Source organism: Colletotrichum spaethianum (genome assembly GCF_022836535.1).
Source record: "Colletotrichum spaethianum MAFF 239500 DNA, contig02, whole genome shotgun sequence".
Classification (NCBI taxonomy): domain Eukaryota; kingdom Fungi; phylum Ascomycota; class Sordariomycetes; order Glomerellales; family Glomerellaceae; genus Colletotrichum; species Colletotrichum spaethianum.
Genome location: NW_026054772.1, coordinates 1,097,643 through 1,122,797, shown reverse-complemented (window position 1 = coordinate 1,122,797; position 25,155 = coordinate 1,097,643). Strand labels below are relative to the sequence as shown.

General features: G+C 42.6%; 5 protein-coding genes across 5 annotated transcripts; 1 reads left to right on the top strand and 4 right to left on the bottom strand.

Annotated features, from left to right (window-relative positions):
• On the top strand, positions 1-1,215 carry ColSpa_01183 (uncharacterized protein; the record flags this gene model as incomplete). The annotated part of the gene is made up of 1 exon (XM_049267395.1): positions 1-1,215. One exon carries the CDS (start codon positions 1-3, stop codon positions 1,213-1,215), a length of 1,215 nt encoding a protein of 404 aa, XP_049123352.1.
• A 14,115-nt stretch (positions 1,216-15,330) lies between these two features.
• On the bottom strand, positions 15,331-16,161 carry ColSpa_01182 (tRNA-specific adenosine deaminase TAD2; the record flags this gene model as incomplete). Its single annotated transcript, XM_049267394.1, has 2 exons — positions 15,331-15,734; positions 15,798-16,161. 2 exons carry the CDS (start codon positions 16,159-16,161, stop codon positions 15,331-15,333), a joined length of 768 nt encoding a protein of 255 aa, XP_049123351.1.
• An 871-nt stretch (positions 16,162-17,032) lies between these two features.
• ColSpa_01181 (satratoxin biosynthesis SC1 cluster protein 4) lies at positions 17,033-18,359 on the bottom strand (the record flags this gene model as incomplete). Its single annotated transcript, XM_049267393.1, has 4 exons — positions 17,033-17,065; positions 17,133-17,884; positions 18,076-18,112; positions 18,174-18,359. 4 exons carry the CDS (start codon positions 18,357-18,359, stop codon positions 17,033-17,035), a joined length of 1,008 nt encoding a protein of 335 aa, XP_049123350.1.
• A 3,206-nt stretch (positions 18,360-21,565) lies between these two features.
• Positions 21,566-22,520, bottom strand: ColSpa_01180 (glutathione S-transferase; the record flags this gene model as incomplete). Its single annotated transcript, XM_049267392.1, has 3 exons — positions 21,566-21,784; positions 21,877-22,316; positions 22,469-22,520. The coding sequence occupies 3 exons, from the start codon at positions 22,518-22,520 to the stop codon at positions 21,566-21,568; spliced, it is 711 nt and encodes a 236-aa protein (XP_049123349.1).
• A 1,268-nt stretch (positions 22,521-23,788) lies between these two features.
• Positions 23,789-25,054, bottom strand: ColSpa_01179 (acetolactate synthase; the record flags this gene model as incomplete). The annotated part of the gene is made up of 1 exon (XM_049267391.1): positions 23,789-25,054. The coding sequence occupies one exon, from the start codon at positions 25,052-25,054 to the stop codon at positions 23,789-23,791; it is 1,266 nt and encodes a 421-aa protein (XP_049123348.1).
• Between the last annotated feature and the right edge of the window lie 101 nt (positions 25,055-25,155).

The following is a 25,155-nucleotide window of genomic DNA, read 5'->3' as shown; positions in this document are numbered from 1 at the left end:
ATGGCGCTTCTGAGTCTATTTCCCCTCAGTTCAGAGGGATGGAAGCTGCTCATCGGACTCTTCGCTCTTTTGTCCGCAGGTATCCTCTCGCGATCTCTCGGCGCCTTGCGACGAAGGAAGCGCGCCACTTATGGCAACAAGTCAGTTACAAAAAGCCATGGAAGGCTCAAACAGGACTCCGATTCATGGCAAATGCCTATCCCCAATCCTTACCCCGACTGGTCCATCGAAGAAACAAAGCCACTCCCTTATCGCGCGTTTCGATATGGTCCGAAGTACAACGTCACGATGGGGCTTCGCTCCATTCATCCAGAAGAATGGATTGAACTCGATAACCACTTTCCCAAATATCATGCCGACAAGACAGCTCGGATCCGGGAGAGAGCCGAGAAATGCTATGGGACTGCCCCCGAGGCCTATCCAGCAGCTATGGAGCTATTAGAGGAGCTGGTTCAGTATCTGCCTGCACGATACCCTACGCTCTTCAAACGGACTGCTGTGGGAATCGACAATAAATGGTCCGGAGAGTCTTTTAACATCGTTGAGACCCCTCTCAAAGAGGACCCTATGGCTATAGCTGCCAAGCTGGTCCAGGACGACCTCGCCATCATGATGGAGCGACCAGATGGTAAATACTACCTTCTTGCCGGGGCCATCCTCCTTGCGGGCTTTTGGAGGCTGAGCGACAAGTTTGGCATGTCTCTCGAGGAAATTCATACTTCAGGCGACGTGCCTCATTACAAGGAAAAGCTACACAACGGCATGTCCAGCTTCTTCAAGCGTCTACGCTGCGACCAGGTTTACTCTCGCAACAATTACTTCATTCAAGTTGACGACTCGCTGCCTTGGAGCTGGAGTATCGGTGAAGAAGATAGTCCGGTTGTCAGCTGGAGTACAGCTGAGAAAAACAGGGCTATCGAGCATCACTACTTTCGCTCGGAGAGACAATCTTTACGTCGACTTCCTAAGAGTAAGGCGATTGTATTTACGATTCGCACCTACTTCCATCCCATCACAGAGTTAGCTTCAGAGAAGTACGTTCCTGGCAGGCTGGCAAGCGCGATACGCAGCTGGGACGAGAAAGTTGCCGATTACAAGGGACGAGAAAAATACGAGACAGTGTTATTGGAGTATCTTGACAGCGAGCATCAAAAGCAACTGGCTCAAGGGTTGGACTTGGAAAAGGAGGACGAAGTTCGACGGTATCCATGGTGAACCTTGTGGAACATGTAGAGTAATGGAAAGACCAGTCACAAGGTATATGAATAGTACAAGCAACGCATGACACACATCTAAATACTCTGAATTTGGGAGCACCTATACCCACTTTGTTCCCTGGACGAATAAAAATCTGTACCTTTACCAATACCGTGAAAAAGGTCTCTCCACGGCAGAGCTACGATACTAAAATATGAGGCTTGGATTTGCGTGCTAATGACATTGAATGTTGAAGTGATCAAAATTGACCTGCAGCGACGCACCAATCCTATTGCATGCTAGTGTGCCAGCCAGGGTTTGGTTGCAATCTCCTCCTGCAAAGAAATTGACGGTGCAGTTACAACTGTTCCCTCTTGCTTTATTAACAATTACCCCACAAGCACCGTTGATTGCCGTGAAACATTCGCTGACGCCTGACCGAGACAAGTATCCGTATCCGAGGTTTTGCCCAGTGCAGCTCCCAGGCTGACCTGATCCAACGTAAGCAGACACGGCGCAGAAAGCTGCGAAGGACACTTTTGTGAAAAATGCAGCAGCAATAACGACAGCTTGCTTCATGGTTGATATGGTTTTGCGATGTTTCGCTCAACTGAGATCAAGCTTTAGTATCAATTCAGATTTAATAGCCGAACGATGATAATCCCGGACAAGTTCCAGACTTACACGTAGTAACGAAACGAACACAATGCTAGGGTTTGTGTAGTTCGTATTGAAAGTAAGTGATGGAATGAGAGAGAGATAAGAAAACATATTGTTTTGGGGTTGCAAAACCCCCCTTTTTAATAGTCCACGCAGCGCAAGATTGTCTTGTTCTGTGTGACAAGATTGTGATACCTGAAATCTAGGTCACCGTGAAGCGTCATACAGATTCTGCAGGTCGCCTACGAACATTATATGCATTGGCCTGGTGACCTGAAAACATTTCCTTTTGTTCTATTATCTGTAGGGGCTCTATCATTCAGAGGCAAGTTTATAACAATTCTGTCTTCGTACACCAAGACCTGCTAGCAGTTTCTCGACAGCTGTCCATATATCGTACTCCTAATTAGAAAGTAGGCAGCTTCAATCCCGTTGGCATCGTTTCCTGATTCTAACACCATGCGACACAAGAAGGATAGCTAATCACCAATCACAGTATTTTCGGTCCAGAAGAAAAAAAGTACAATAGTTTCTAGCTACCTGAGTTTTTCGGCGGCTTGGACTATTCACATAATTCGAAATTAAACCAAGCTCACACTGGTTCAAAAGAAGCTGTTTCTTGCTGTCCATACTACCACAGATATCCATGTACCCGAGATACACTGCCTTTTTAAAGACCAGCATGTTATAGATCCTTGGGTGCAGGGGCAGCTTCCGAATCATTAGCTAGCAAATCCTCGACTTTTGCGCCTCTACGACGTCTCTCCTCCAAAGAGATCTCCTGTTTAGGTGATGTAGACCAGCCCAATCCCAGTTCAGGGTACTGGAGAGGAACATCGCCATCAGCCGGTAAAACATCCAAGTAAATTGGCCATGGTGTACCCATCCAGGCATTCCGAGTCTCATGGTCCTGTCGTTGACTCGAAGTCAAGGGGTGGACAAGAACGCTTGAAACTGTTAGACAAAGGACCAAGAAGATTGTCACGGTCAACTTGATGTACCCAAATGGCGATGGGGCTGATCAAACTAGTGACACTCCGAACCAAGGCCGAGTACAAACTCACCTTAAGTTACCTCTATTTGATGCCAAGTAGAAGAAAACATCCGAAAATGAGGAGTCCGGTACCCAAACTAGATGGGGTTAACCGCTTATCCACCCGCTAGGGAGCAAGAATTCAGAGTACAGCAGTAAAACTCAATGCACTGAGCATCTGTCTCGTCCTATGAGCTAGCTTCACTTACTTTCATACGATCCGGCTGGATGCGGTCCCATGGGATGCTCATTAACTCTGAACAGTGGGACAGCAACGAACGCACCTAGAGAGAAATACAGCAAATCAACATTTCACATCTCCTAGTCTTAATACCATTTGCCCAACCTACCATCACGGCGCAGCCTCAAGACGGCATCGCGGAGGGCGAGTGCGGCAGCAGTCTCCTTTGGGGACTGCAGCAAAAAATAGATATGGAAATGCCACTCTCGCGTGCGACTCTCGACAACTGTTTTCAAGTCAGTTTGTGGCGTCGGCGGCGTTGAATGAGTGACCACGGTCATTGTGAACGGTAAATGCTTGGCTCTCTCAATTGAGAAGTCGTTTGTTCTCGAGTCAGCGTCGAGGAAATGGGTGATGGATGATTGAAGAGCAGGAGTTAAACATGACGAGTCAGGGTGCGGAGTAACAACCATCCAATCACGCCATCTTTGTGATTCTCACGTGAGGGCGTTGACCATGGGCATTCGGCTAAAAACGGGATATCAACAGGGCAAGATGTTGGGACTGGGCACATTTAGTGTGTTCAATAATGATAACAAATTCGTATTCACAACGTAAGGAAAGCTCTGCAGAAAGCACTGACAGACGCCAGCAAAGTTTCATAAGAAAACAAAATGAATTAAAGCAAACGTATAGAATTGTAAAACTTATAAAAGCCCGGCTAACGCCGAACACTGCCATCACCTATCAGCAACGATGCGCGTTTCGTTCTTATGCAACGAGATTTCTCCCTGACACTCATCACTATGTCCACACGCAATAAAGTGCAATATATAGAGTAGCGGTTTCTACTCTTGGCTTTCGTCTAATCGTTTTTCATCTGTTTGCAATTGTGACACTTGTCCTGGCTTCGGCAGTCCGGCCACCCGGCTGGTGGTTTCTGCATTTTCTGAAATACCTTGGTGTCCATTGAGTTCTCGTTGACCCAGTCCAGTAACGCGTCAAAGTTGTGACAAAATCTACGGTTCATAAGTCTGAAAATAGCTGCTCCCAACACTCCACCCGCTTGAACGTGATCATGCGCACTGATCCTGTGCACATGATTGCTTGGGCTGATATCAAAAAAGTGGCCAGTGTGGGCTTGGTGCTGCAATCTTCCAGGCTTGGGCCCTTCATTTGGCTCACAATCTGTTTCGTACTGTCAGCTGTCCGCTTTTCAACCCACCCCGCGATATTTAGGGATGGCTAACAATGCTCAAGTGAAATTTCTCTGCGGAGCATATCGAGGCAATGGAGGTGATGAAACCCTCGGTTTGAGCGATGTAGGCTTCTGCGCCGTAGTCTAGCTCCTCTGAAATTTTGACAGCGACGTTTGGGTCCTTACCCAGTCGCCTCACACTTGCCGCTCCAATCACCAACGGCCAAACATGGTCGCCAATACGATGCCACTCCTTGTCTGCTTCTCTGCCCGCTCTTTGGCGGAGTGTTGACGGCGGGCTCGTGTCATGCAAAGTGTCATTCACTGCTCTTTCCATTTTTGGTATGTCGAATCCTTCCAAGATAGGACCTGAGATATCAAGTGAGTACAAGGATTTATAACACAACGATACATCACGAATCAGTTAAACCACTCAAAATAGAAAGACATTGCTTTCCAATGTTCTTGGGGACGCTTGGCTGTTTATTGGAAGCTTCGGTCCAGAATAGTGGAAGCGTGCAGGGTGATCAAGTCTATAGAGAGCGGTCATCCCCTATAGCTACGCAAGATGCCTTTACCCAGCAGTGAATCAGCTGTGCTGATCAGAGCATATTATGCCCTGACCAGGCTTAGCTGGAACGCTATGGATAAATTAGGGGCTCCCAAAGTTCTTGTGTAGAGGTGATCGGGGTGTTGGTCATCACGAAAGACAGAAAGGATGCTCCCTTGAGCGTGCAAGAGTCTGATGAGTGTGTGTTGGTTGTGTATGTCTGATCTAAGTCCTTCTGTGTCTTCGAGGTTTCTATATCTCTGATCAGACCTTGCTTAGCTAAGAAATCAAAGAAACTAAACGCAGAGACCACCGCAATGGGAGCAGGAAACCCTGACCCGTTCCAATAGCAAGACGCAAGATGCGATAAACATGATGCTGTGCACAAGAGTCAACCAACCAAATTACTGTTCAATTGTATCTGAAGATAAGACAATTCAATCGCTAGTGTAGTTACGAATGCTAGATTTGACGGACGGCAAAAATGCTTTATCAAGATCACTGTGCTCTTCAGAAGCCAGAGAAGAGGCCTTGTCGTCATGCATGAGTGTCAACAGGTCGCTGGAGTCCCGTTGCGTCTCAGGCATTATGACGGTTACAGTTTCTGGATGAATGAAAGCATGCATGCCACGAAGAGATGCCTAAGATATGGCAAAAGAGACTTCAATCTTGCGAAGATTTGAGCGGGGAGACAGCTTCTGGCTGGTGACAAGAAGGTACTTTCCAGCGGTCAGTAGCAACGACTTATTGCATGCAGATTTCACATTAGGAAATTTTGATGCAGCCCACAGCTAATGCAGCCAGCGAGTTATCTACCTTCCTGGGTAACACTAAATATTCCTCAACGTTGTAACATCCGCTTCTTACGACTCCACCGCATGACGCTGTACGATTCCTTCGGCTCCATCTTCAAGCTTGGCAGAGAAACGCAAACCAGTGTGCGATACGGAATGTTCCTGGTTTTCTTGGTAGTGAACTGGCTGTCAATATGACCGTCTCCATACGGCATGTGTGAGACCTTCCGATGCAGTCCCGCCACAATGATAGAAACATTATCTCATGGATTGTGTCGAAAAGAAGCGACAGCCCAACAGATACTCTTACTTCACCCTGAAATATATAATCATAGACGTCTGTGATTGGTGGGGGGCAGATTTCCCGTCATCACAAAATCACGACTTACAGTTTTGGGTGCTTGCTGTAATGATTCGTATAACCGATACTACGACGCGCGTCTTCTCCCAAGGCATTGGAAAGACTTTGTCTCCCCAAATGAACCCGACACCACAGGCAAAACTTGGAGATATTGGCATGACAAGAATCAGACTCACCCCATCACCATCTCAGAAGTCAGTCAACTGCTAGAAGCCGCCCACCACGGCGATCATACGCGTTTCTTCATCACAAGTGAGTGGCATCTTGTGCGTTGCGTCTTCTACTGGCGCAAGACGTGGGAGGCCGGGCGTTGCGCTAGAGGTGAGCGATGAGCCTCTTGCGGCAAGAACGGTGTGCTGGTTATCGAGAAGCGTTTTGGCACTCTCATGCATATCAATGATTATATGACTATGTTTCTGATGAGGGATCTTTTAGATCATATTGCAGCCGAGGCAGATGTGGCACTCCATCCAGATGAGTTGCACATCGCAAAGCCTCATAAAAACGAATATAATGGCGGAGGCCACGGAAGCCACGGCGGGATGATGTCGGACCTTAAGTCTAGCGATCCATTCGTATGACGACGAGAAATACCAGCAAAAGAAAGGGGATCCATATTACTAGGAGCGCAAAGGTTACAACTAACCGAAATCAAAGCCATCCTCTGGGTGTCATCAATTCCTCTAGTCATGGACGGTAGCTCCTACCAGGAACATGGGCTTCTCGTTCATCCTTGTATTCCCTTAGCAATGCCGCACCCCGTCTTATTCTCTAGAGCGTCTATCCGCCGCACCTCCTCCCGGATGAGGAACCAGATGCCACAGAAACTGTGTGATGCAATCGATAACTTTGAATTACTAGATCGTAGCTAAGCTGACTACAGCAAATACACCCTAGCTGCATGTCTTGAAACGGACTTACGGCTCAGCCCGTACGAGCATTTCGAGCACATAAAAGTGATGGGTGTAGCAACCATGTGATTATTACCTGAGGAAGAACAAAGTTGCCCAGGCTAGTACCGGACGTGTCGCCTAGAATCATAGGTGTTCGCGATTGATTACCTCTTTGCACTAATGGTATCCTGTACTTTTCACTAACCATGATGGGTGATAACGTATCTGATCACCCCGGCTCCAGGTCCCATGCATACATTGATGCTGTATCACCAAAGTAAGGCACAAAAATCGCACGGTGCAGTGCTTTGGCTGTGTCAAGTTTGGGCATGGAAGTTGTCTAACAAGGGCCGAAATGATTATTTCAAAAATTTGAGTTTTGTTCAAGCTACTTGTTACAACGTGCGCCGAGTTTCCACAATGAGAAGGTTGGGCCTCGTATCATCATTGCAAGTATCGATCCTGGCTAACCCTGGTATACTTCGTTGTGTAAGCAAGGGCGCTTGTGACTATTGCTAGCTTGGGACTATGATAGCCAAACATGTCTTTAATGACCTCGTCATGATATTAGCGTCTTAAGTCTTGTCGCGATGCCCTCACGCGCATCGCGCAGCCTTGTGAGATTTGCGCCGGGCCCAGATTAACCATTAGTCCGGTCCCTTCGTGTGGATCCACCACGCAGGATATGTATTTATTCGTTTTGGACAAGGTAATCCTGTACGTAGAAATCTAAGCCGTTTTCCTTATATCTTTTTTACCCTAAGTGGTAACTCTATAACAGTTATAAGCCCAGCTTGTGTTACACCTTTGAACCACTATGTCTAGAGTGTACTATAGGCTAGAAAATCTCTCTTAAACAAACTATCTCTACTCTCTTAAACTAATATCTTTAATATATCTATTTTTGTTAAGGCTATAAGGAAACTTAAGACGTAAAGCAATTAGCCTTTATAGTATATAACTCTTTAGTTTAAAATAAAGTTAAAGTATATCTAGGAATTTATTAACCTAAATAGACTTAAATAAATAAAAAAAAGTAAACCTAAATATTTTAATAAGATCTTAAATACTTTAAGGATTTTTGCTTTTAATGAATTTATTATTAATATAAATCTTAAATAAACTAATAATAAACCTCTTTTAATAATAGCTAATTTAAATGTTAAGGTTATATACTAGATATATATCTTAAATACTAGTATAAAAAAGGCTATTTAGAAATAATAAAAAAAGGTATTTAATATAATTAATATATAAGTAAAAACGTTAGTTATTAAATTACTCCTTAAGCTAGCTTAAATAAAAGCTTTAATATAAAACTAAATAATACTTTACTTAATACTTAAGATTCTTAAACAATAATATACTCTAAATAACTTATCTAGCTAGATTATTATTTAAGAAAAATATTTAGCTTTATTAGATTAAGTAGCCTTAAGTATTAACCTATTTATCTAGTTAATAGAATAGTAAAATTCTTACCTTTATATAAAAATCCTAGACTTACTAAAAGTCTAAGATGCCTTTACTTTAAGAACCTTTCTAAGAGTAGTATTATATAGAATTACTTTATCTTAGGTAACTTATAAACTTATAGAAATTATCTAAAATAAGATAATAGGCCTCTTAGTTAAAAACCTAAATAACTATATAATAATCTTAACTAGTGTCTTATAAGAAGACTTATTAGTAGTAAAGTATTATAGGAGAAGGCTTAGTGTTTATATAACTTTAGTAAGTTATTTTATTATATTAACTAAAAATAATATATATTACTTTTTATTAAAGAACTTAAATAAAGCATATATTTATAACTACTTATACTACTAGCCTTTACTTAAATATGTTTATGTAAAGAAAGCCCTTACTAGCTATTTACCTAGATTAGCCTTAATTACTAACAATAATATATAATAAATCTATAATTAAATTAATAACCCTTAGAATATAGACCTTTAAGCTAAATTTGCTTAGAAAGGGTAGCTCTAGGTAATTCTTTTATCCTAGAGAAGGGATCTTAGGAGATATAATAATAAGGCTAATAATAATAAAGATAATAATAATAGACCTAATAATAACTTATTATTAAAGGTTATTATATATATTATTAACTTTACCTTACTTTAACTAAACCTAGATAAAGCTACTTAAAAAAAGGAAATTTATAGTGTTTTTACTACTCTATACTCTAGCCTATATATCCTTTTATATAGTACTATATTAGATAACTATGGAGCTATTTACCTAGTAAACGATATATTTTTCCTAGAGCTAGGCATAGTCTAAGTAGTTAAGGAGAGTAATTAATAGGTTAACTTAGGTACTGCTTTATACCTTATTTATATAAAAAGCAGACGTATAATTAAAGGGATTCTTAGAAGTTAAAATGAAGTAAACTAGGACCTTATGCTTAAGAATGTAGTATATGTAGAGAACTTTTATATAAACGTTATATTAGAAGCTTTACTTTGTATAATAGGTATTTAGTACTTAGAGCTAGATTATATTCTCTAATATAAAGGGTATTTAGACGGCTTTATAGTTAAGTAACTTATATAGAAAGTAAATATTACTTTTTTTAAATATAAGCCTTTTTTTAATTACCTTTTTTATACATGAATTTTAGTAAGTAATACGTTTATAGTTAATATTAACGTAATAAGGCTACCTTACTATAACACTTCCATATAACCTTTACGTTACAAAAAGAGTATTTACTTAGATCCTGCTTAGCTCTAGTATTTACAAAGTAACTACCTAAAACCTTAGGCGCTTAAGTAATTAGTCTTAAATGCTTAAGGGATAAAGATTAAGGCCTATAAGAAATTAGAATACTTTTATTACTAAATAGCTTATATAAAGAAAATAGTTTTAAAATAAAGATTAAAATAAAGGTTATTTTATTTATACTATAAAATTACTTAAAACTTTTTTAATTACCTTAAAAGGTATAATAAGAACTTATAGCTTATAATAATTAAAAACAAATATACTAGTTAACTCTTTAGATTTCTAAGAATATTAAAAACCTATAAAAATATATTTAAAGTTTTATATATCTTTAAGTAATAGGTAATAAAATAATATAGCCTTACTTTATACAAGATAAAGTAAGATATAGACTACTTTGTTATAGCGATTAATAGTAATATAGAGTTCTAATAATAAGTAGAAGAAGAGGGGATTAAGGTTAAGACTACCCCTCTGTATACAAAGGAGCTAAATAGTGAAGCTGAGAGGGCTAGCTAGGAAGTAATAACTAGAGGTATTAAACTGCTTTTTAGAGTAGGCTTTCTACACAAACTATAGGTTAAAGCAGTAATAGCTAGCATATACCTCTATAATATTAACCTCTTTTAGTATAACGCTTAGCTTTACTTAATTAAGAAAGAAGAGAAATGGTTTAAATAATATTTTTATTAATAATAACTTTAATACTAAGTAACCTTTAGCTAGGACTTATATCTATAATAGGGATAGCTTTATATATATAGCTACTAAGTATACCTTGTTTAGAGGGACTAAAAGAGAGACATAGAAAGATAATGCTTTAAGGTGAAACCAAGGGGCTATATTAGATACTTAGTAGGCTATATTTAGAATACTTATAACTTATACTAAATATAGATTCTTTTATTTTAGTAGGTTATAATTATATAGAATATAATATTTAATAAGAGCTAATTCTATAAGAAAAATAACATAAAAGTAATAATCCTAGCTAAGAAAGTATAAGTAATTATAAACAATATATAACACTTAAATATAACTTATAACTTAGAATTCTATGTTCTAGGTATTATAAAAAAGGTTAATGTTACTTTAATTCTATAAAAAGAATACCCTTTATAATAGCCTTTATTACTTACTTTTATACTAAGAACAGTATTTCTAGATAAAAAGAAACAAAATAACTATAAAGTAAACTATATTTAGCGGGGAAGGTAGCTATTAACCCCTAAACCCTTACCTAAACCAAGAGACGTTTTAAATCAAGAGATTAAAACAATAATAACCATTAAGGACCAAGCTATAGTAAACAAAGACATATTAAAATCCAGGGAAGTTAATTACTTAACCAAAGTAATTAAAGATAAGATTATTATTTATACTAATTTGCCCTTAAATAAGAAAAGTAAAGCAAAAAAAGAACTAATAATACATTTAAGATTAGTATTTATAAGCTATACTAACTAAAAGCAAGGATTAAGTACTAGTAATCAAGACAGCCTAAACTATAATACCTTAACCTAGCAAAGCTAACGCTAACAAGGCTTGTTACCAGAACTAGCAACAATAAGCTAATCTAATAAGACAAAGAACACTAGCTACCTCTCTATATTCCTATATTTAAAATAAAACTAGAATATATTCTTTAATACTTTTTTACTAGAAAAATAAAAAGTACTAAATAAAAAAGCTACTAGATATTAAATAATCTATAGTTACATTTATATATTAATTATTTAAGTAAAGTATACCTAAAAAATACTAAAACTATATAATAAAAAAAAGATAAAAGAGCTATTACCTTTACTAAAGAACTAGAAAGAGCTTTTAAACCTTTTTTAGCTATATTAAGACCTTTTCCTATAAACGGTAATAACTAAGATTCAGAAGCTTAAGTAGATAAGTACCTAGAAGGTAATAAACTAAAGTAAAGTCACTTAAAAACTAATTCTCTTAAAGTAGGTCTTCTTATATAAAATAGACTAGGATAGTCTCCTTAACTATTATAAAGCGTAAATTTGTATAAGGGGTAATATATAAAAAAAGCATCCTTTTAAATAGACATATACAACAATACTTATAGTATAGACCTTTTGTGTTATAATAGTTATTATAGCTAAATTTAACCTTAAAATACGCTAATTTAACGTAGTTAATGCGTTTCTAAACGCTAAGAGAAGACTAAATGAATTACTTATTATATACTTCCTCCTAGACAGCTTTAAGATACTAGATAAAATCGTTAAATTATAATATACGCTCTATAGTCTTAGAAATATACCTCTTCTTTAGTATAAAAAACTCTTAAACACTTTGTGTTATCTTAGGATAAAGGTTATAAGCAAAGACTTATGTTTCTTTTAGACCCTAGATAAGAAAATACTTTTTCTTTTTTATATTAATAATATCCTTATATTTTATTATAAGTCTTACACAAAAGACATAAAGAAAATTATAAAAGGAATCTAAATAATATATAAAATAAAAGACTAAGGCCTAGCTAAATAGTATCTAGGTATATAAATCCTATATAACTAGCTAGAGCAAAAGATCTATTTAGCTTATAACTAATATATTAAGTAAATTACTAAAAGATTTAACCTTATTAACTTAAAGGCACTAATTACCTTATTATTAACAGTTACGCTTAAAAAGAATAACCTTTAAGTAACCTTAGTTAACGTAAAGCGTTTCTAGAAGAAGATTAAATTAATCCTTTATACTATAATAATAATCTAACCTAATATTATATTTATATACGCTTTACTTTTATAATTCTTAATAAACCTTTTATATATCTACTAATAAGCAGTAAATTAAGTTATTAAATACTTATATTATACTTAGTATTTAGTAATATACTTTAGTATTTTAAGGGGTATATAAGTATTACTAATTATAAGTAATGCTTTATTTATAGATAATAATAAGATATAAAGATTATCCTAAGGATATATTATTTTACTTTTTAAAGGTCTAATTTAGTAAAAGGCTACTTAGTAAAATACTATTATAACATTAATAACTAAAGCTAAGCTTCTTAGCCTTAAGTATATTATAAAAAAAACTATTACTTTTAAGTATTTTTTTTAAGATATATAACTTAAGCTTAGTAATATATAAAAAATTAATTATAATAATAATTAAATTATTTATTTTATTATAAGTAAAAGTAACTAAATTTTAACTTATTTATAGTATATTAATATTTAGAATATATAGCTCTAATAAGAATATAGTAAACGTTTATTTAATGTTATATATATATTAATAAATAATATATTAATAAATAGTTTTACTAAGAACTTTATTAAAGTAAAATTTAAGTACTTTAAAGTACTCTTTAACTTATAAAATATATAAATAAAGATTATATATACTAAAAAAGAAGTATTAGTAGAAAAAGAATACCTATAAGCTATTTAAAATTATTATTTATAGCCTATAAGCCTTTACTCCTAGTAAAAGCCTAAGAAAGAAGTTTTTTTAGTACTACTAACCCCTTAAAAGTACTATATACTAGTTTATAAAGAGCTAATATATAAGTATAATTAATATAAATATTAACTAACTAATAAGACTATTAATTATAGCTTAAATAGTATTTACTTAACTCTTATTTATAATAGTAATAGCTATACTAAAAGCAAAACTATTAAATAAAACTAAACTAATTAGCATATTTCTATTAAGTAATACTAATATTATTTTACTATACTTCTATATACTATACTAAATATCCTTTTAAAAAAAGGTTTATTTAAATATAATATAGCTTTATAATACGCTAATTATTTAGCTAAAGACCTATAAGAATAATTAAAACTAAATAAATAAATATTATATATAAAAATATATACTTAAAGCTATATTACTATGCTTTATAACTAGGAACTCTTAGGTTAAATAGTAAAGCTTAAAACCCTTAATAATTATAATATAAAGGGTCTTATTAAGCGTATAGCGTTAATACTTAAGGGTTTAGCTATTACTTATTAGTATATATTAACCTAAAGAGTTACTATATAGTGCACTCTAAATGTACTATAAGTACTTAAAGTCTCTTTAGAGGGTAGGCTCTAAGGTCTTAATATACTCTGCCTTCTCCTTCTTTTCCTTCTCTTTCTCCTTATCTAACTCCCTTTTTCTCCCTATAAACCTTATTATATTTATTACTATTTAATTAAGTTAATATAAAGTTTAAATTAAATATAAAGAAATATAATATATAGTTATTTTAGGCTATAGCCTAGGCTTTTAAGGCTATATTAAAGTAGGCCTAGGTACTAAGAGAGAAAAGCAACTTTAAATTATCCTTATTTTTACCTATAGCACTTATAAAGAGGTTAGCTAAAAGAGGAGGCTATAAGCTATCCTCTTTAATATTAACCTCTCTATTACTATAGCCTTTAGCAAGAGAAATCTACTCTTATACGTTAATACCACTTAAGATATAAAGGACCTAGATAAAGAATAAACGTATAAAAGGAGAAGAGACTATAGGCTAGTTACCAAGGGGATTAAGGAAGCTACTGCTTTCCTTATTACCTTTATACGTTTTGTTACGCCTCTTAAGTTAAGCTATATATACTATAGCAATATAAGTATATATAGTAGCCTTCTTATTAGATTTTAAAGGCATCTATTCTTAAACGTTAGAATTATATAAAAAGCTTATAATATAAGTAAATATATATATATATAGTAAAAACAAGGATATTTTAGATATATAGTTATTATTATTATAAATAAAAAAAAGAGAAAAAAGAAGACTTTTTTATTAAGCTAAAAGAAAGTAATATTATTAAAGAAGATAAGCATTTAACTTAATAATTAATTAACTAATTAAAAGCTATTAATCTAATTAAATTATTTAAAGGTAATAAAAAGAAAAAAAGTAGTTTTTTTGCTATTAATAACTAGATATAGCGTTATATAATTATTTCTTTTATATCTATTACTTTAAAAGCAAGTATTTATATCTTTATTTATTCTTTTAAGGTAATTCTTTTATATATAGCTATTATTAGACGTATAATAGTTAGAATCTGTTGATCCGCCTAGGGGGGTGTGTTGTGATGCCCTTACGCGTATTGCGTAGCCTTGTGAGATTTGCGCCAGGCCTGGATTAACTATTAGTCCGGTCCCTTTATGCGGATCCACCACGCAGGATACGTATTTATTCGTTTTGGACAAGGCAATCCTGTACATAGAAATCTAAGCCGTTTTCCTTATGTCTTTTCTACCCTAAGTGGTGACTCTACGACAAGTCTCAAACAGAAAGGCAAGAAGTCCCCCACTTCTCCCGTTGACCGCCACAGGTGTGTTAGATTCGGCCAAGGTAAGTTAGTATCCTCGTCAAATAGACTTTCCACGTGTCCAAGTTCAATACTACGTAGTGTTGGCTGGTCTGCCCAACACGTTTCTGTGGCCGCGTATGTCTTTGTGTCTAGAATACCCCCAACCAACACATCTCCTTTCCTCCTCCTTCTAGATCGCTACTAACAATGCATAAGTTCGACGCACGACTGCCAGAAGATCTATAACCAAGAAACTCAATTCTCCTTCAAGCAGCTGGAAGGTAAGCGCTGACGGCAGATGAGCTATTGAGTCTATAGAAGTTCGATAAGCTGCATCATGGACGAAATCACCCCCACAACATCCGTGATTTTGCCTCAGTTGGAGGGTTTCATTACTGCACGACCCTAAGAGCCAAGCAATCACCCTGACCCCTCATGCAGGACTACATACATCTTGACCCTGATCCCGAGAGCAGCCCTGAGGGCAAGGTGCATCTGGCTCAAACTGCCAATCGAAAAACACGTCCGTCTCGTTTGTCAACACTGGACCAAGCAACCTTGTTTGACGGGGCAAATCGGAGGACTGCTCAAAGACGTGTCTGGAGCTGATGTGAATCTGGCCCCATCCCTTCTCAACGAGGGTGTCGATGGTCGTGCCGTAAACGTATTCCTTGAAACCAGCCCAGCGGATCGCTGACGCGCACATAGGGCAGCTCTCGGCGTTGGTATAGAGTGTCAAGTCGGCGAAGGCAGCAAGCGCCTCTGCCGGCGTCATCTTGTATGGACCTTGAGGGTCCACGAACATCGCGGAGCAGTTGTAGATGGCCCTCATCTCTCCTGCTTCAAGTTCAGCACGGCGGGAAAACGTTTAAGCAGGCCATGCCAGGGGCTGAACTGTACCGTGGAAAGTAGGGTTGCCTGAGCCACTGTTGTTGTTCGCACCAGTGCAGATTAACTCCCCAATCTCCCCATTCGTGTGGTTAACGACAACGGCGCCAAACGCCGCGAACGGGCAGGGGCTAGGGAGAGCCAGGTTCGCCTGGCGCATCCAGTGAGCTCGCGTGGTAAAGTTGATCCCATCATCTTCCGTCGTCAGCGGCGGAACGGGCATTAGCTCCTGCGAAGTCGAGGCGCTGCATCCCAGCTCCGATTCATTGTGCCGCCGTTGGCTCCCCTCGCCGCACCCAACCGTCGGGGCGACCAGGAGGAGGACGAGGCCGAGCTGCGCTAGGAGCAGCTTCAAAGGGAATGAGAGTGCGCGCATGTTTCACGGTACCTGTGAGGCGAAGCTGCGACACGGGCTTCTGTCCAAATTCGTTCAGATGAAGGGTCGGAGGAGGCGCTTTTGGGGTTAGCGGGACATGCGACAACGGGAGTGGCAAAAACCCAGGGTCAGTGCCGGTGCTCATACATTGGTTCGTTTGTCGTTGTCAAAGCAGGTGTGGTGAGTTGTGCTTCAAGTTCGATGGGATCGGAGGTTCTGGATTAATGGAATTGCGCTTCTCTGCAGCACGGTCGAAGCTTCAAGTGAGGCAATCGGGAAACAATGCAAAAAGACAAGAAAGGGCGAGGAAATGTGGCTGCATGCATGCGCGAGCGTCATTTCCGAGGTGCGCTGCCCCCGCATTCCTTCGCACCTTTGCATACTGAGTTATTTGTTCTTCACCTGGTATCATTGCAGAGATGCAGAGATAACGGGAAAGAACGATAACTGGGGCAAATTGTACTTTTCCGGTTTGTTATCATTTCAGTATCGCGAATCATACCCTTCCAATGCCGGCCTGCTCCGGACACAATTGCCGGCCCCGTCCCGATCGGATGGATCGTGGGCCCACTCGGAATGTTTCCGATCAGACGAGTCACGACAACGACGAACGACAGGATCACTTTTTAGCGGGTTAAGGTAACGACGTTGCGGAAGTTTTTGAATATTTTAAATCGTATAGTCGAAAAATGACATTGCTATCAATACATGTGTCCGCAGTCTTGCTGCCCGCAGTGAGAGCAAAACTCCCTCTGTTCCACCACTACGCCTCTCCCTTTGCTCCCTTTTCTTTCGAGCATTTCGATATCCAAATTGTAATTCGTTTTCCCAACCCCGTCTTCAAGGTTGTCTTTTGGAATGCCATAAGGATTCATAGACCTCCAAGAGAGATCGTATGGCTGCACTGGGGGCTCCAGTACTTTGGGATTTGCACCTCTATATGCGTACATGTCTCGATAACGGGAAGGTACCGTTTGCTGGTCTTTGGGTGGTACCGGTGGTCCTCTCGGACTCGTGAGGTAATCGCGGACGTAGTTGTCGCTGAACTGAGGTGGGCTGTTGGCTCGCCCAAACTTTTGATATCGCCCCGCCTTATGTGAGTTCTCGCTACCGCTCGAGGGGAAGCTGGCCTCTTTTGAGGACTTTGGTGATGTCCACTTGGTGAAGATCGCAAATCCCGGAAACACTCTCTCGACAAGGTTGCGGATCATGGGCGCGCAAGCACACACAATAACCACGCCGAGCTCGACCGTCGTCCACCACACCACAGGAGCGTAATCCCAAGTTGGGTCGATAGAGTTGCCAAAAACCGCGAGAACCTGGAGCCGAATGATTGTGGAGATGAACCCAACTGAGCCGAGCAGGAAGACCATGGCTACCGATATTTTCTTGTTACGGTTCATTTGCAGACCAGGAAGCATTGCTATGGGCAATGCGAGAATGATCAGGTCTTGGATGATAGCTAGTGCTGAGTTGGCATATGCAAGTTGGTTGACGTCGAGGCAGCCGCCCGTGTGAATGTCCCTGTTCCAGAACAGCTCGATAGGGTGGCAGGAGAAGATTGTCAGAAACCCGATGACAACTTGTCCAATAACGAGGAATCCGATTAATGAGTATGCGGCAATGCGAAATTTCGGTACCGTGAAGATTCTCAAGTAGAAGACTACTAGAGAAAGCTTTGCGAATAGTAGTACAAAGACGTATACAATCTCGGCAGCGTATACTAAGACGAACCATGGTCAGCTGTGCCCCATAAATGACAACCAACCGATCAAAGGTTTACTGACGGAGTCGTAATATTTGGAACAGACCGCCAGGTTTAAGATCGTACAGATGCGTCCCAAACCCTTTTGTTGCCACTTTGATATGTTAGTTGTGCTCACATAGCAGCGATTTCGAAACCAGGAAACATACTAACAATGATGAACGACACGGGAGCAATGGCAATAATCTGTAACCTGTGTTAACTCATGAATGCTGGAAACATATCGGAAAGGGCTTTCCAAACTCACCAAGGCGGATATTATCAAGACATCATCTAGATTCCATGTTTTCGCAAGGCTCTTTGCAACCAACCGCAGTCCAACAGCAACGGCCGCGAGTATGTATACCGTGATAAGAATGGCAAGAACTTTGGATGTCTGAGACTCATGCGGTAGGCTGCACTGTGTAGCCTGAAGCTTCGCAATATCTGACATGATAGTTAGCACTCCCGTTTTCCTCCGATGCACCCAATACGACATAACAATTTGAGGAGACCCACCTAGAGAATCTTGCATGGTACAATTTGCCAACAAACAAGGAGCGACAATTTGTCCAAGCCCAGTGCTTGCGCAGGAACATGTCGTGTTGGTGAGATCGCACCCGACCCCTTGGATACCCTGAACAAGGCAGTTCAGCTAGGCTGAGTGTTAGTCAAAGTAAATTGTAGGACGCTTCAAATCCTTCTGAGTCACTTACTCCACATGTCGAAATATTGCTGAGATCAGGCAGTTGCTGTCTCGCATATAGCTGCACATCCTGTCCAAAGTGGAAGTCTTGCTGGTCCGCTCCCACGACGCCAGCTGCTGAGAGAGCGATTGTGATGCATAGCAAGCCAAAAGAGGCCGCTGACGACGTTGAAATCCTCATGTCGAAATTTGAAACGATAAACCGTTATCGCACCTAGTGCTCACAACGCCATGCAACTTGAATCGTGATAGTTCCGCGGGTCAATGTTGCATTCGGTATCGACGGGGCAAGGGTCGCCAAGTTACCACACCGGGCAGGCATGCAACTTATGACACGGGTCTGAGATATAGCAAATCCCGTCTTCGCCGTCGGGGTTCGTTGAATGTTGTCGGTTGGATGGTGAGATGCGTCCCGGGTCCATGTGGGTGGGAGAAAACGACATTATCAACCCCTTCCCTTGCCAGGGGACCTGTTCGCAGCAGGATGAGTTCGCCCACAGAGCTTGACACATCAAGGATAACTGGTCTTTGCTTCGGATGCTACAGGTTGGCTGCCCTTCACCCCCGCCCCGGAAAAGAAAGCGAAGGGGCTCGGGAGCGGACAAAGCTCCCCTCACACTGCTGGGTACACAGTACTCCGGATCTCTGTCAAAGTGTTGCATGGACTTCGCGGTCTTGTGTGATGGGACGGAAGGTCGAGAAGGGTGGTGTGTGTGAGAGCGACAGAGTGTGCGCCATGTTCTCTGCGCCCGCAAGCTCATTGGTCCTGCAGTTGTCTGTGATTATCCAACTTCAAGCATCTATGAACGATGGACAGGCCAGTTACGCCGCATTGCCGCATAATGGCTCCCTTACCCTTGCTTGCAAATACACAGAGCTAGCACTAAGTAGCTCTCGGCTGTTCGTTGTGCGTCGTCTACATCCAGACCTAGACGAGGCTTTTAAAGTTCCAGGGCGCCATCCTGCCGTCTATCGGTAAATGGAAGGAACTTGCAGCTGGTTGTCATGTTTCACGGGACAATTGCCAGTCCTGCCATATCTCATCATTGGGGCAATCAGGAAAAGCGGCTATCAAAGCGAACCGTGCGCGGTGACATCCATCCTCTCACCCACACGTGTAGACACACTAACAAGATGCGATGCGCAGGGCCGCAGAGTCCCGTGTTTTAAAGGATGGCACCAGGTTCTGGTATGAGGCATTGCAAAGTTGCGCCCGGCCCAGTTCCCCGCAACGGTATCCCTGTATACAAGGAGACACCCCTCCGGGATGTACGCTGTGATGTTTCATACTCAATGTTTCGAGGACAGCTTCGAGAAGGGCTACCAATCCGCCTCGTCCACTCAATCATCTTACCCGTTCACCCATTCAAGGAAAGGGAAGTGGGTCACTTCTTGTGCAATCGGAGACCACGTTTAGTTTGCAATTGTTCCAGTGTGTCTAAGTAAAAACTCTATTTAGACTCTGCCTTACTCCTGCTGCTCCCCTCAATCCGTTCTCGGCCCACCCTTTCCATCCTCTGAGATGCCGTCTCTAACGAGCGCGAAACCTGTCACATATCCCAACGAAAGCCCAACAGTAGCTGGAATGAAATCCCCCTTATTCAATACCTGTGTACCAGCAGCGGCTCAACTACCGACGATCTACCCCTCTTCACCCTGCTTAGATCCTTGACGAGCCCGACTCTTTAGTTCGCATCCCGTCTGTAGTCCAAGTTCTCCCATGGCCAATGTTGCAGAGCCTTTGGTGCTTGGAAACAACGGCTGAACGAATGCTGCTGGCTACGAACACGACGTTGAATGACTAGTGTGGGAGACTCGGGCTTGATTCCAGCCAGACTTCTCCTGTTTCCTTTTGGAAGGGCAAAGTCAAACCAGCAAAAACGGCATTCTGGTCCGATGCTTATGATGATGTGCCTCCCACCGGTAAGCCGGCACATCTTGAGCGCCAACCAACGTATGTGCAGTTTGGACTGACGCTAGGGCGATGTAATTTTGCAGAGGTAAACCAGATTGACTCGCACCTTCTGTCGGACGAAAGGCATTCCGGTGTGCTTTTTGCAACGGCGTTAGCCGTGAACCACTCCCAAAACTTTGAAGTTTTCTAAACTTTGTCAAGCGATTAACCATCGTAATGATCATCCAAAGGATTGTGGCTTCGAGCTTGGAAATCTGTTGAATCAATTGCGACTAAATTTCTGCCTCGTGTGGTTCGGTCTTTGGCTAACGGCCATTTGGCTGTGATAGGGCACATGTTTCATTGTCTTGTTCATAGTAGATGATCCAGCATTGGCTGCTCGGGACTGCCAGTGAAAGAGCAGCAGCGCTAACAAACAAACTATCAACGGCTGGCCAGAGCGCTGGAGGGCAGGTCTTTTAATGCCCAACGTGTTGTTTCGCCTGTGGCAATCGCGATGACCATGAGGCGGACAGGGAATCAGTATTCATGATCGACGCAGAGTTCTACCCGATCAAACGGTCTGTCAGTAGTCTCAGCCGCAAAGACGTGACTGAAAAGCAGGCGCATATGCAATGTGGCAAGACATCCAGCCTATTATCGTTAATGCCATTCTCAACATCACTTGTCCACTACCGCAAAGGAGGTTCAGGGGCCCGTTGGTCAGAACCGCCTTTCTGGTGGCACTAGTATACCCCGAGTTGGTTTTATTACCGCTCTAGTCACGCCCGATGTTTGTATACACTTGCAAATCGAGCAAAATCGGCATGGCAGATGCAGCAATGCTTGACCACCACTCTCGCGAGTAAGGTCCAGCGATCGGCCACTTGCCACCCGTGAAAGTGTAAACTTCAACAAAAGTTTTCATCTGACTGGGGACAATCAACTCAAAGTGAGTCCACATTGAGAAAGTTATTGTATACGCCCAACTAGATGAGATTGATTATACTTCCGGAAGGCTTGCAGCGGAAGCTATCTTATAGTGACATGAGGGGATTCATCAAGCTTGAGAGGCCTTAAGGCCAGCAATCCTGTGCTTCGTCCGCTCGACGACCGTCTCCTCCTCGTAGATGCCGTTCACGCTAGGCGTGTTGTTGACCGTCTGTGCCCACTTGTAAAAGCTAGGGGCCTTCTGCTCCAAGGAGCTAAGGATGCTCTTCGGAATGAGGTCATACTTGGCGAAGGAGAAAAGTCTCAGGGTGAAGGAGCCGCTGAGTACCTAACGGATTATCTGTCAGCAGGGGCTCTTGGGATACGCTACCAGGGCAAAAGTGCCATGGCTGCGCGGCGGGTAAGTCTCTCCCGACTCACCTCGGCCAGAGTAGGCTTGTCGCTCCCGCCGAAGTACGGCGCGGCGTCCTTCAACAGCGGCTCAACTTCCTTTGCAATGATATCAACATAGCTCGACGCGATCTCTTGCGCCTCAGCATCGGACTTGGCGAGCTGGATCTTGAACAGCAGCGAATTGGCCTTGCTAAAGTACGTATCGACGAAAAAGTTGATGCGCGCCCGGCGGAGGGCGGCGTCCTTGGAGCCCGCGGCCGGAAGGAGGTGCGAGGGGTGCGCGTCGGCGAGGAACTGGCTGACGATGGCAGACTCGGTGATAATCTCGCCGTCGTATATGAGCGACGGAACCAGGCCGCGCGGGTTAATCTTAAGGTACTCCTGCGTGCGGGGCACAGAGAGGTCGATGATCTCTTCTTCGAAAGGGAGGCCGAGCTCGGCGAGGGCGATGTGTGCACGGTGAGCCCCTGGGCGACAGATGTTAGAACGGGCGATCTTCGGGCGTCTTCTGGAGCCAAGTTGGTTCGTGTGCATGTAGCCACCAGGGCGTTACATGGAGGTGGGCTCAAACAGAGACGGGGATGAGTGCGGTGATGGGTTGGTGTTAGGTCTCACATACAGGGGCAGCCGTGGTTAGTGTACAGCTTGATCTTGGGGGCGGCGGTAGACATGGCGGCACTGGATAGCGAAGGGGTTACGGATTGATTGGGTTCTGTAGCTGCGAAGGGCTGTCGATTATCTTGAAACTCGAGGGCTTGGCCGTTTCTCTTTCTGGTTGTGTTGGAGCTTTGGCGATTGAGAAGGAGATTGCTATTTGAATGAATCAGGACTTAACAGTTGATTACCAATTCACTGCGGTGAGGTTAGCAAGTTGCACCATTGGACATTCGATGTCGTGATGCATTATCTACCTCGTCCCGCCATGAGGGGAAATGCTCCTTTCTTCCGCACGAGCCCACCCCGCCAGTGGAGTCAAAACATGGGGGTGCTCTAGCTTATAAATCACACCGGTGGACGGGGGCGACACCAAGACCCGAGACTGATGCTTCCGCCAGAGGGGTCAAGATCGATGCTCCCTTTCCGGCAGATACGATGAAGTACATACCCATGTACGATGTACCTAGGTAGATGATGGGTCTGGGGTTTAGCTCAACATCTGGCCCGTTTGCCGTGCGATACGATAGACCCCACTCACCCGACCCGATACAGTCGGACCTCGTCTTACTCGCAGGCGGGTTGGTTGGTTCATGTTGGGTTTGTGGGGGCATATCCGGAATGCTATCTGTGCGTCCCGGGTTCGAGGATCTGAGTATCCTTGGGGAGGAAACGTAGGGCTGAAGGGATCTCTGCTGCTTAGGCGAATGTCAATGTGGGATTCTAGCTTGTCTAACATGTAGCTTTCAATGCTCGAGGTGTACCGAGTTGCTTGGCATGCAACGGCAGTACCTCTGCGTTCAAAGGCCTGTGTGGTCTAACTCTGGTGTGCTCGATACGACGAGTCAAATCGGGCAATCATTCCAAGTAGACCACATTGGTCTGGAAGTACCGCACTCTTTCGCGTGCCCGCAAACGCAGAGTCATTAGCTTCGGATGCGATGCATCGCGACTAATTCACCCATTCAATGCCTTATACCTAGTCACACAGGGCCCCTTTGTCTTCAAAAAGAGCAGGAAAGAGGAAACAACGAGCAGTGAACTGTCATGATGAAGCAAACAAACATTTTCGGTCGATACTAAGCGAAAGACTCGAGTTGAGCCATGGTGCCCATGAATCAATAGTACCTCGTCACGGGCCAGGCCACGCAATAATTTATTGCGTCTTCCAGGTGAAAAGTGAGAGAAAAAGGTAAGCTTTGCTTGGGGGCCGCGGGCGAGACAGACTATAGGCTTGGCAGTTAAATGGCCGTTTGACCAGTTCCCTTTCATCATCTGATTAGATTTAACTAATGTTGTCCTGGATGACATTCCTCATGAGCTCGTGGTTGTGCGAGTAGTCAATCTCGACATCCACCACACACACCCCCTTGTAACTCAGTGCCTCCTTCATAACAGCCTCCAGTTCCGACGAACGACTGACACGCAAACCCTTGGCGCCAAACGCCTCAGCGTACTTGACGAAGTCGACCCCTCCCAGGTCGACACCCGAGCTGCGTCCGTACTTGTCGACCTCCTGAAACTCGACCATGTTATACTTTCCGTCGTTCCAGATGAAGTGCGTGATGTTGCACCCCTGCTGGACGGCGGTCACTAGCTCCTGGCCGCTGTAGAGGAAACCACCGTCGCCGCTGATGCTGATGACTTTCCGTGAACACGGCGGCTCCTGGGACAGCGATGCGCCGATGGCCCAGGGAAGGGCGACACCGAGGGTTTGCTGGACATTGGAGACAAGGAAGGACTTGGGGCTATACGCGAAGTAGAAGCGGGAGAGCCAAATGTACATGCTGCCCACATCCGACGAAACGGTCGGCGATGGAGGGAGCATGCCCTGCATCAGCTTGATGAAATAGAGAGGATGAATGGGGCCGTCGCCGGTCTGGCCGAGGGCCTGGGGACTCTGCTCCCAAGCGTGGAATTCAGTGAAGATGGATTTTGCCACCTCGAACTCTTGCGGCCGAGAGACGTTGGCAAGAATGTCGCTGAGGGCCTTGACGTTGGCGGCAATGGAACCCACAAGCTCAAGCTTAGGGTTATAGAAGGCGCCGTAGTCGGCGGGGATCCAGTCAAGGTGGAGGATTTCGAGACTCTGGCTCTTATGCCACGCGTCGGCGTCGTACTCCGACTGATCGTAGCCCGCAACAATGACAAGGTCTGCTTGTGCAAGTAGCTTGTCGCCCGGTTGGTTGCGGAAGAGACCGATGCGGCCGAAGAAGAGATGGGCCAGGTCCTGACTGATGGATCCAGCTGCTTGGAACGTCTCGACGACAGGAATCGGGTGCTTTCGAAGAAATCCCTGGACGGCCTGGACGGCATCGGGGGTAGCTGCTCTGGTGCCAAGAAACAGCACAGGGAATTTTGCGTTTTGAATCATGGACGCCGCCCGGCTCAGGGAAGCGGACGGAGATGTGCCGTACTCGGGCGGGGTGAATGCAGTCGCCGGCAGCGCAGGGATCGACGTCTTGGTTCCTTTTGTCATGATGTCGATGGGCAAGCTCACGGCCGTCGCACCCTGGGGGTACGCCGCCGCGGTCCTGAAGGCGTCGAGCATAATTTCCGAAATTTGGTCGGGATGCACAGCGCCGGTCGTCTTCTTCGTGACGGGCTCGAGCAGCTGCACGCCGCGCAGACTTTGGTGCGTCTTCTTCGCTG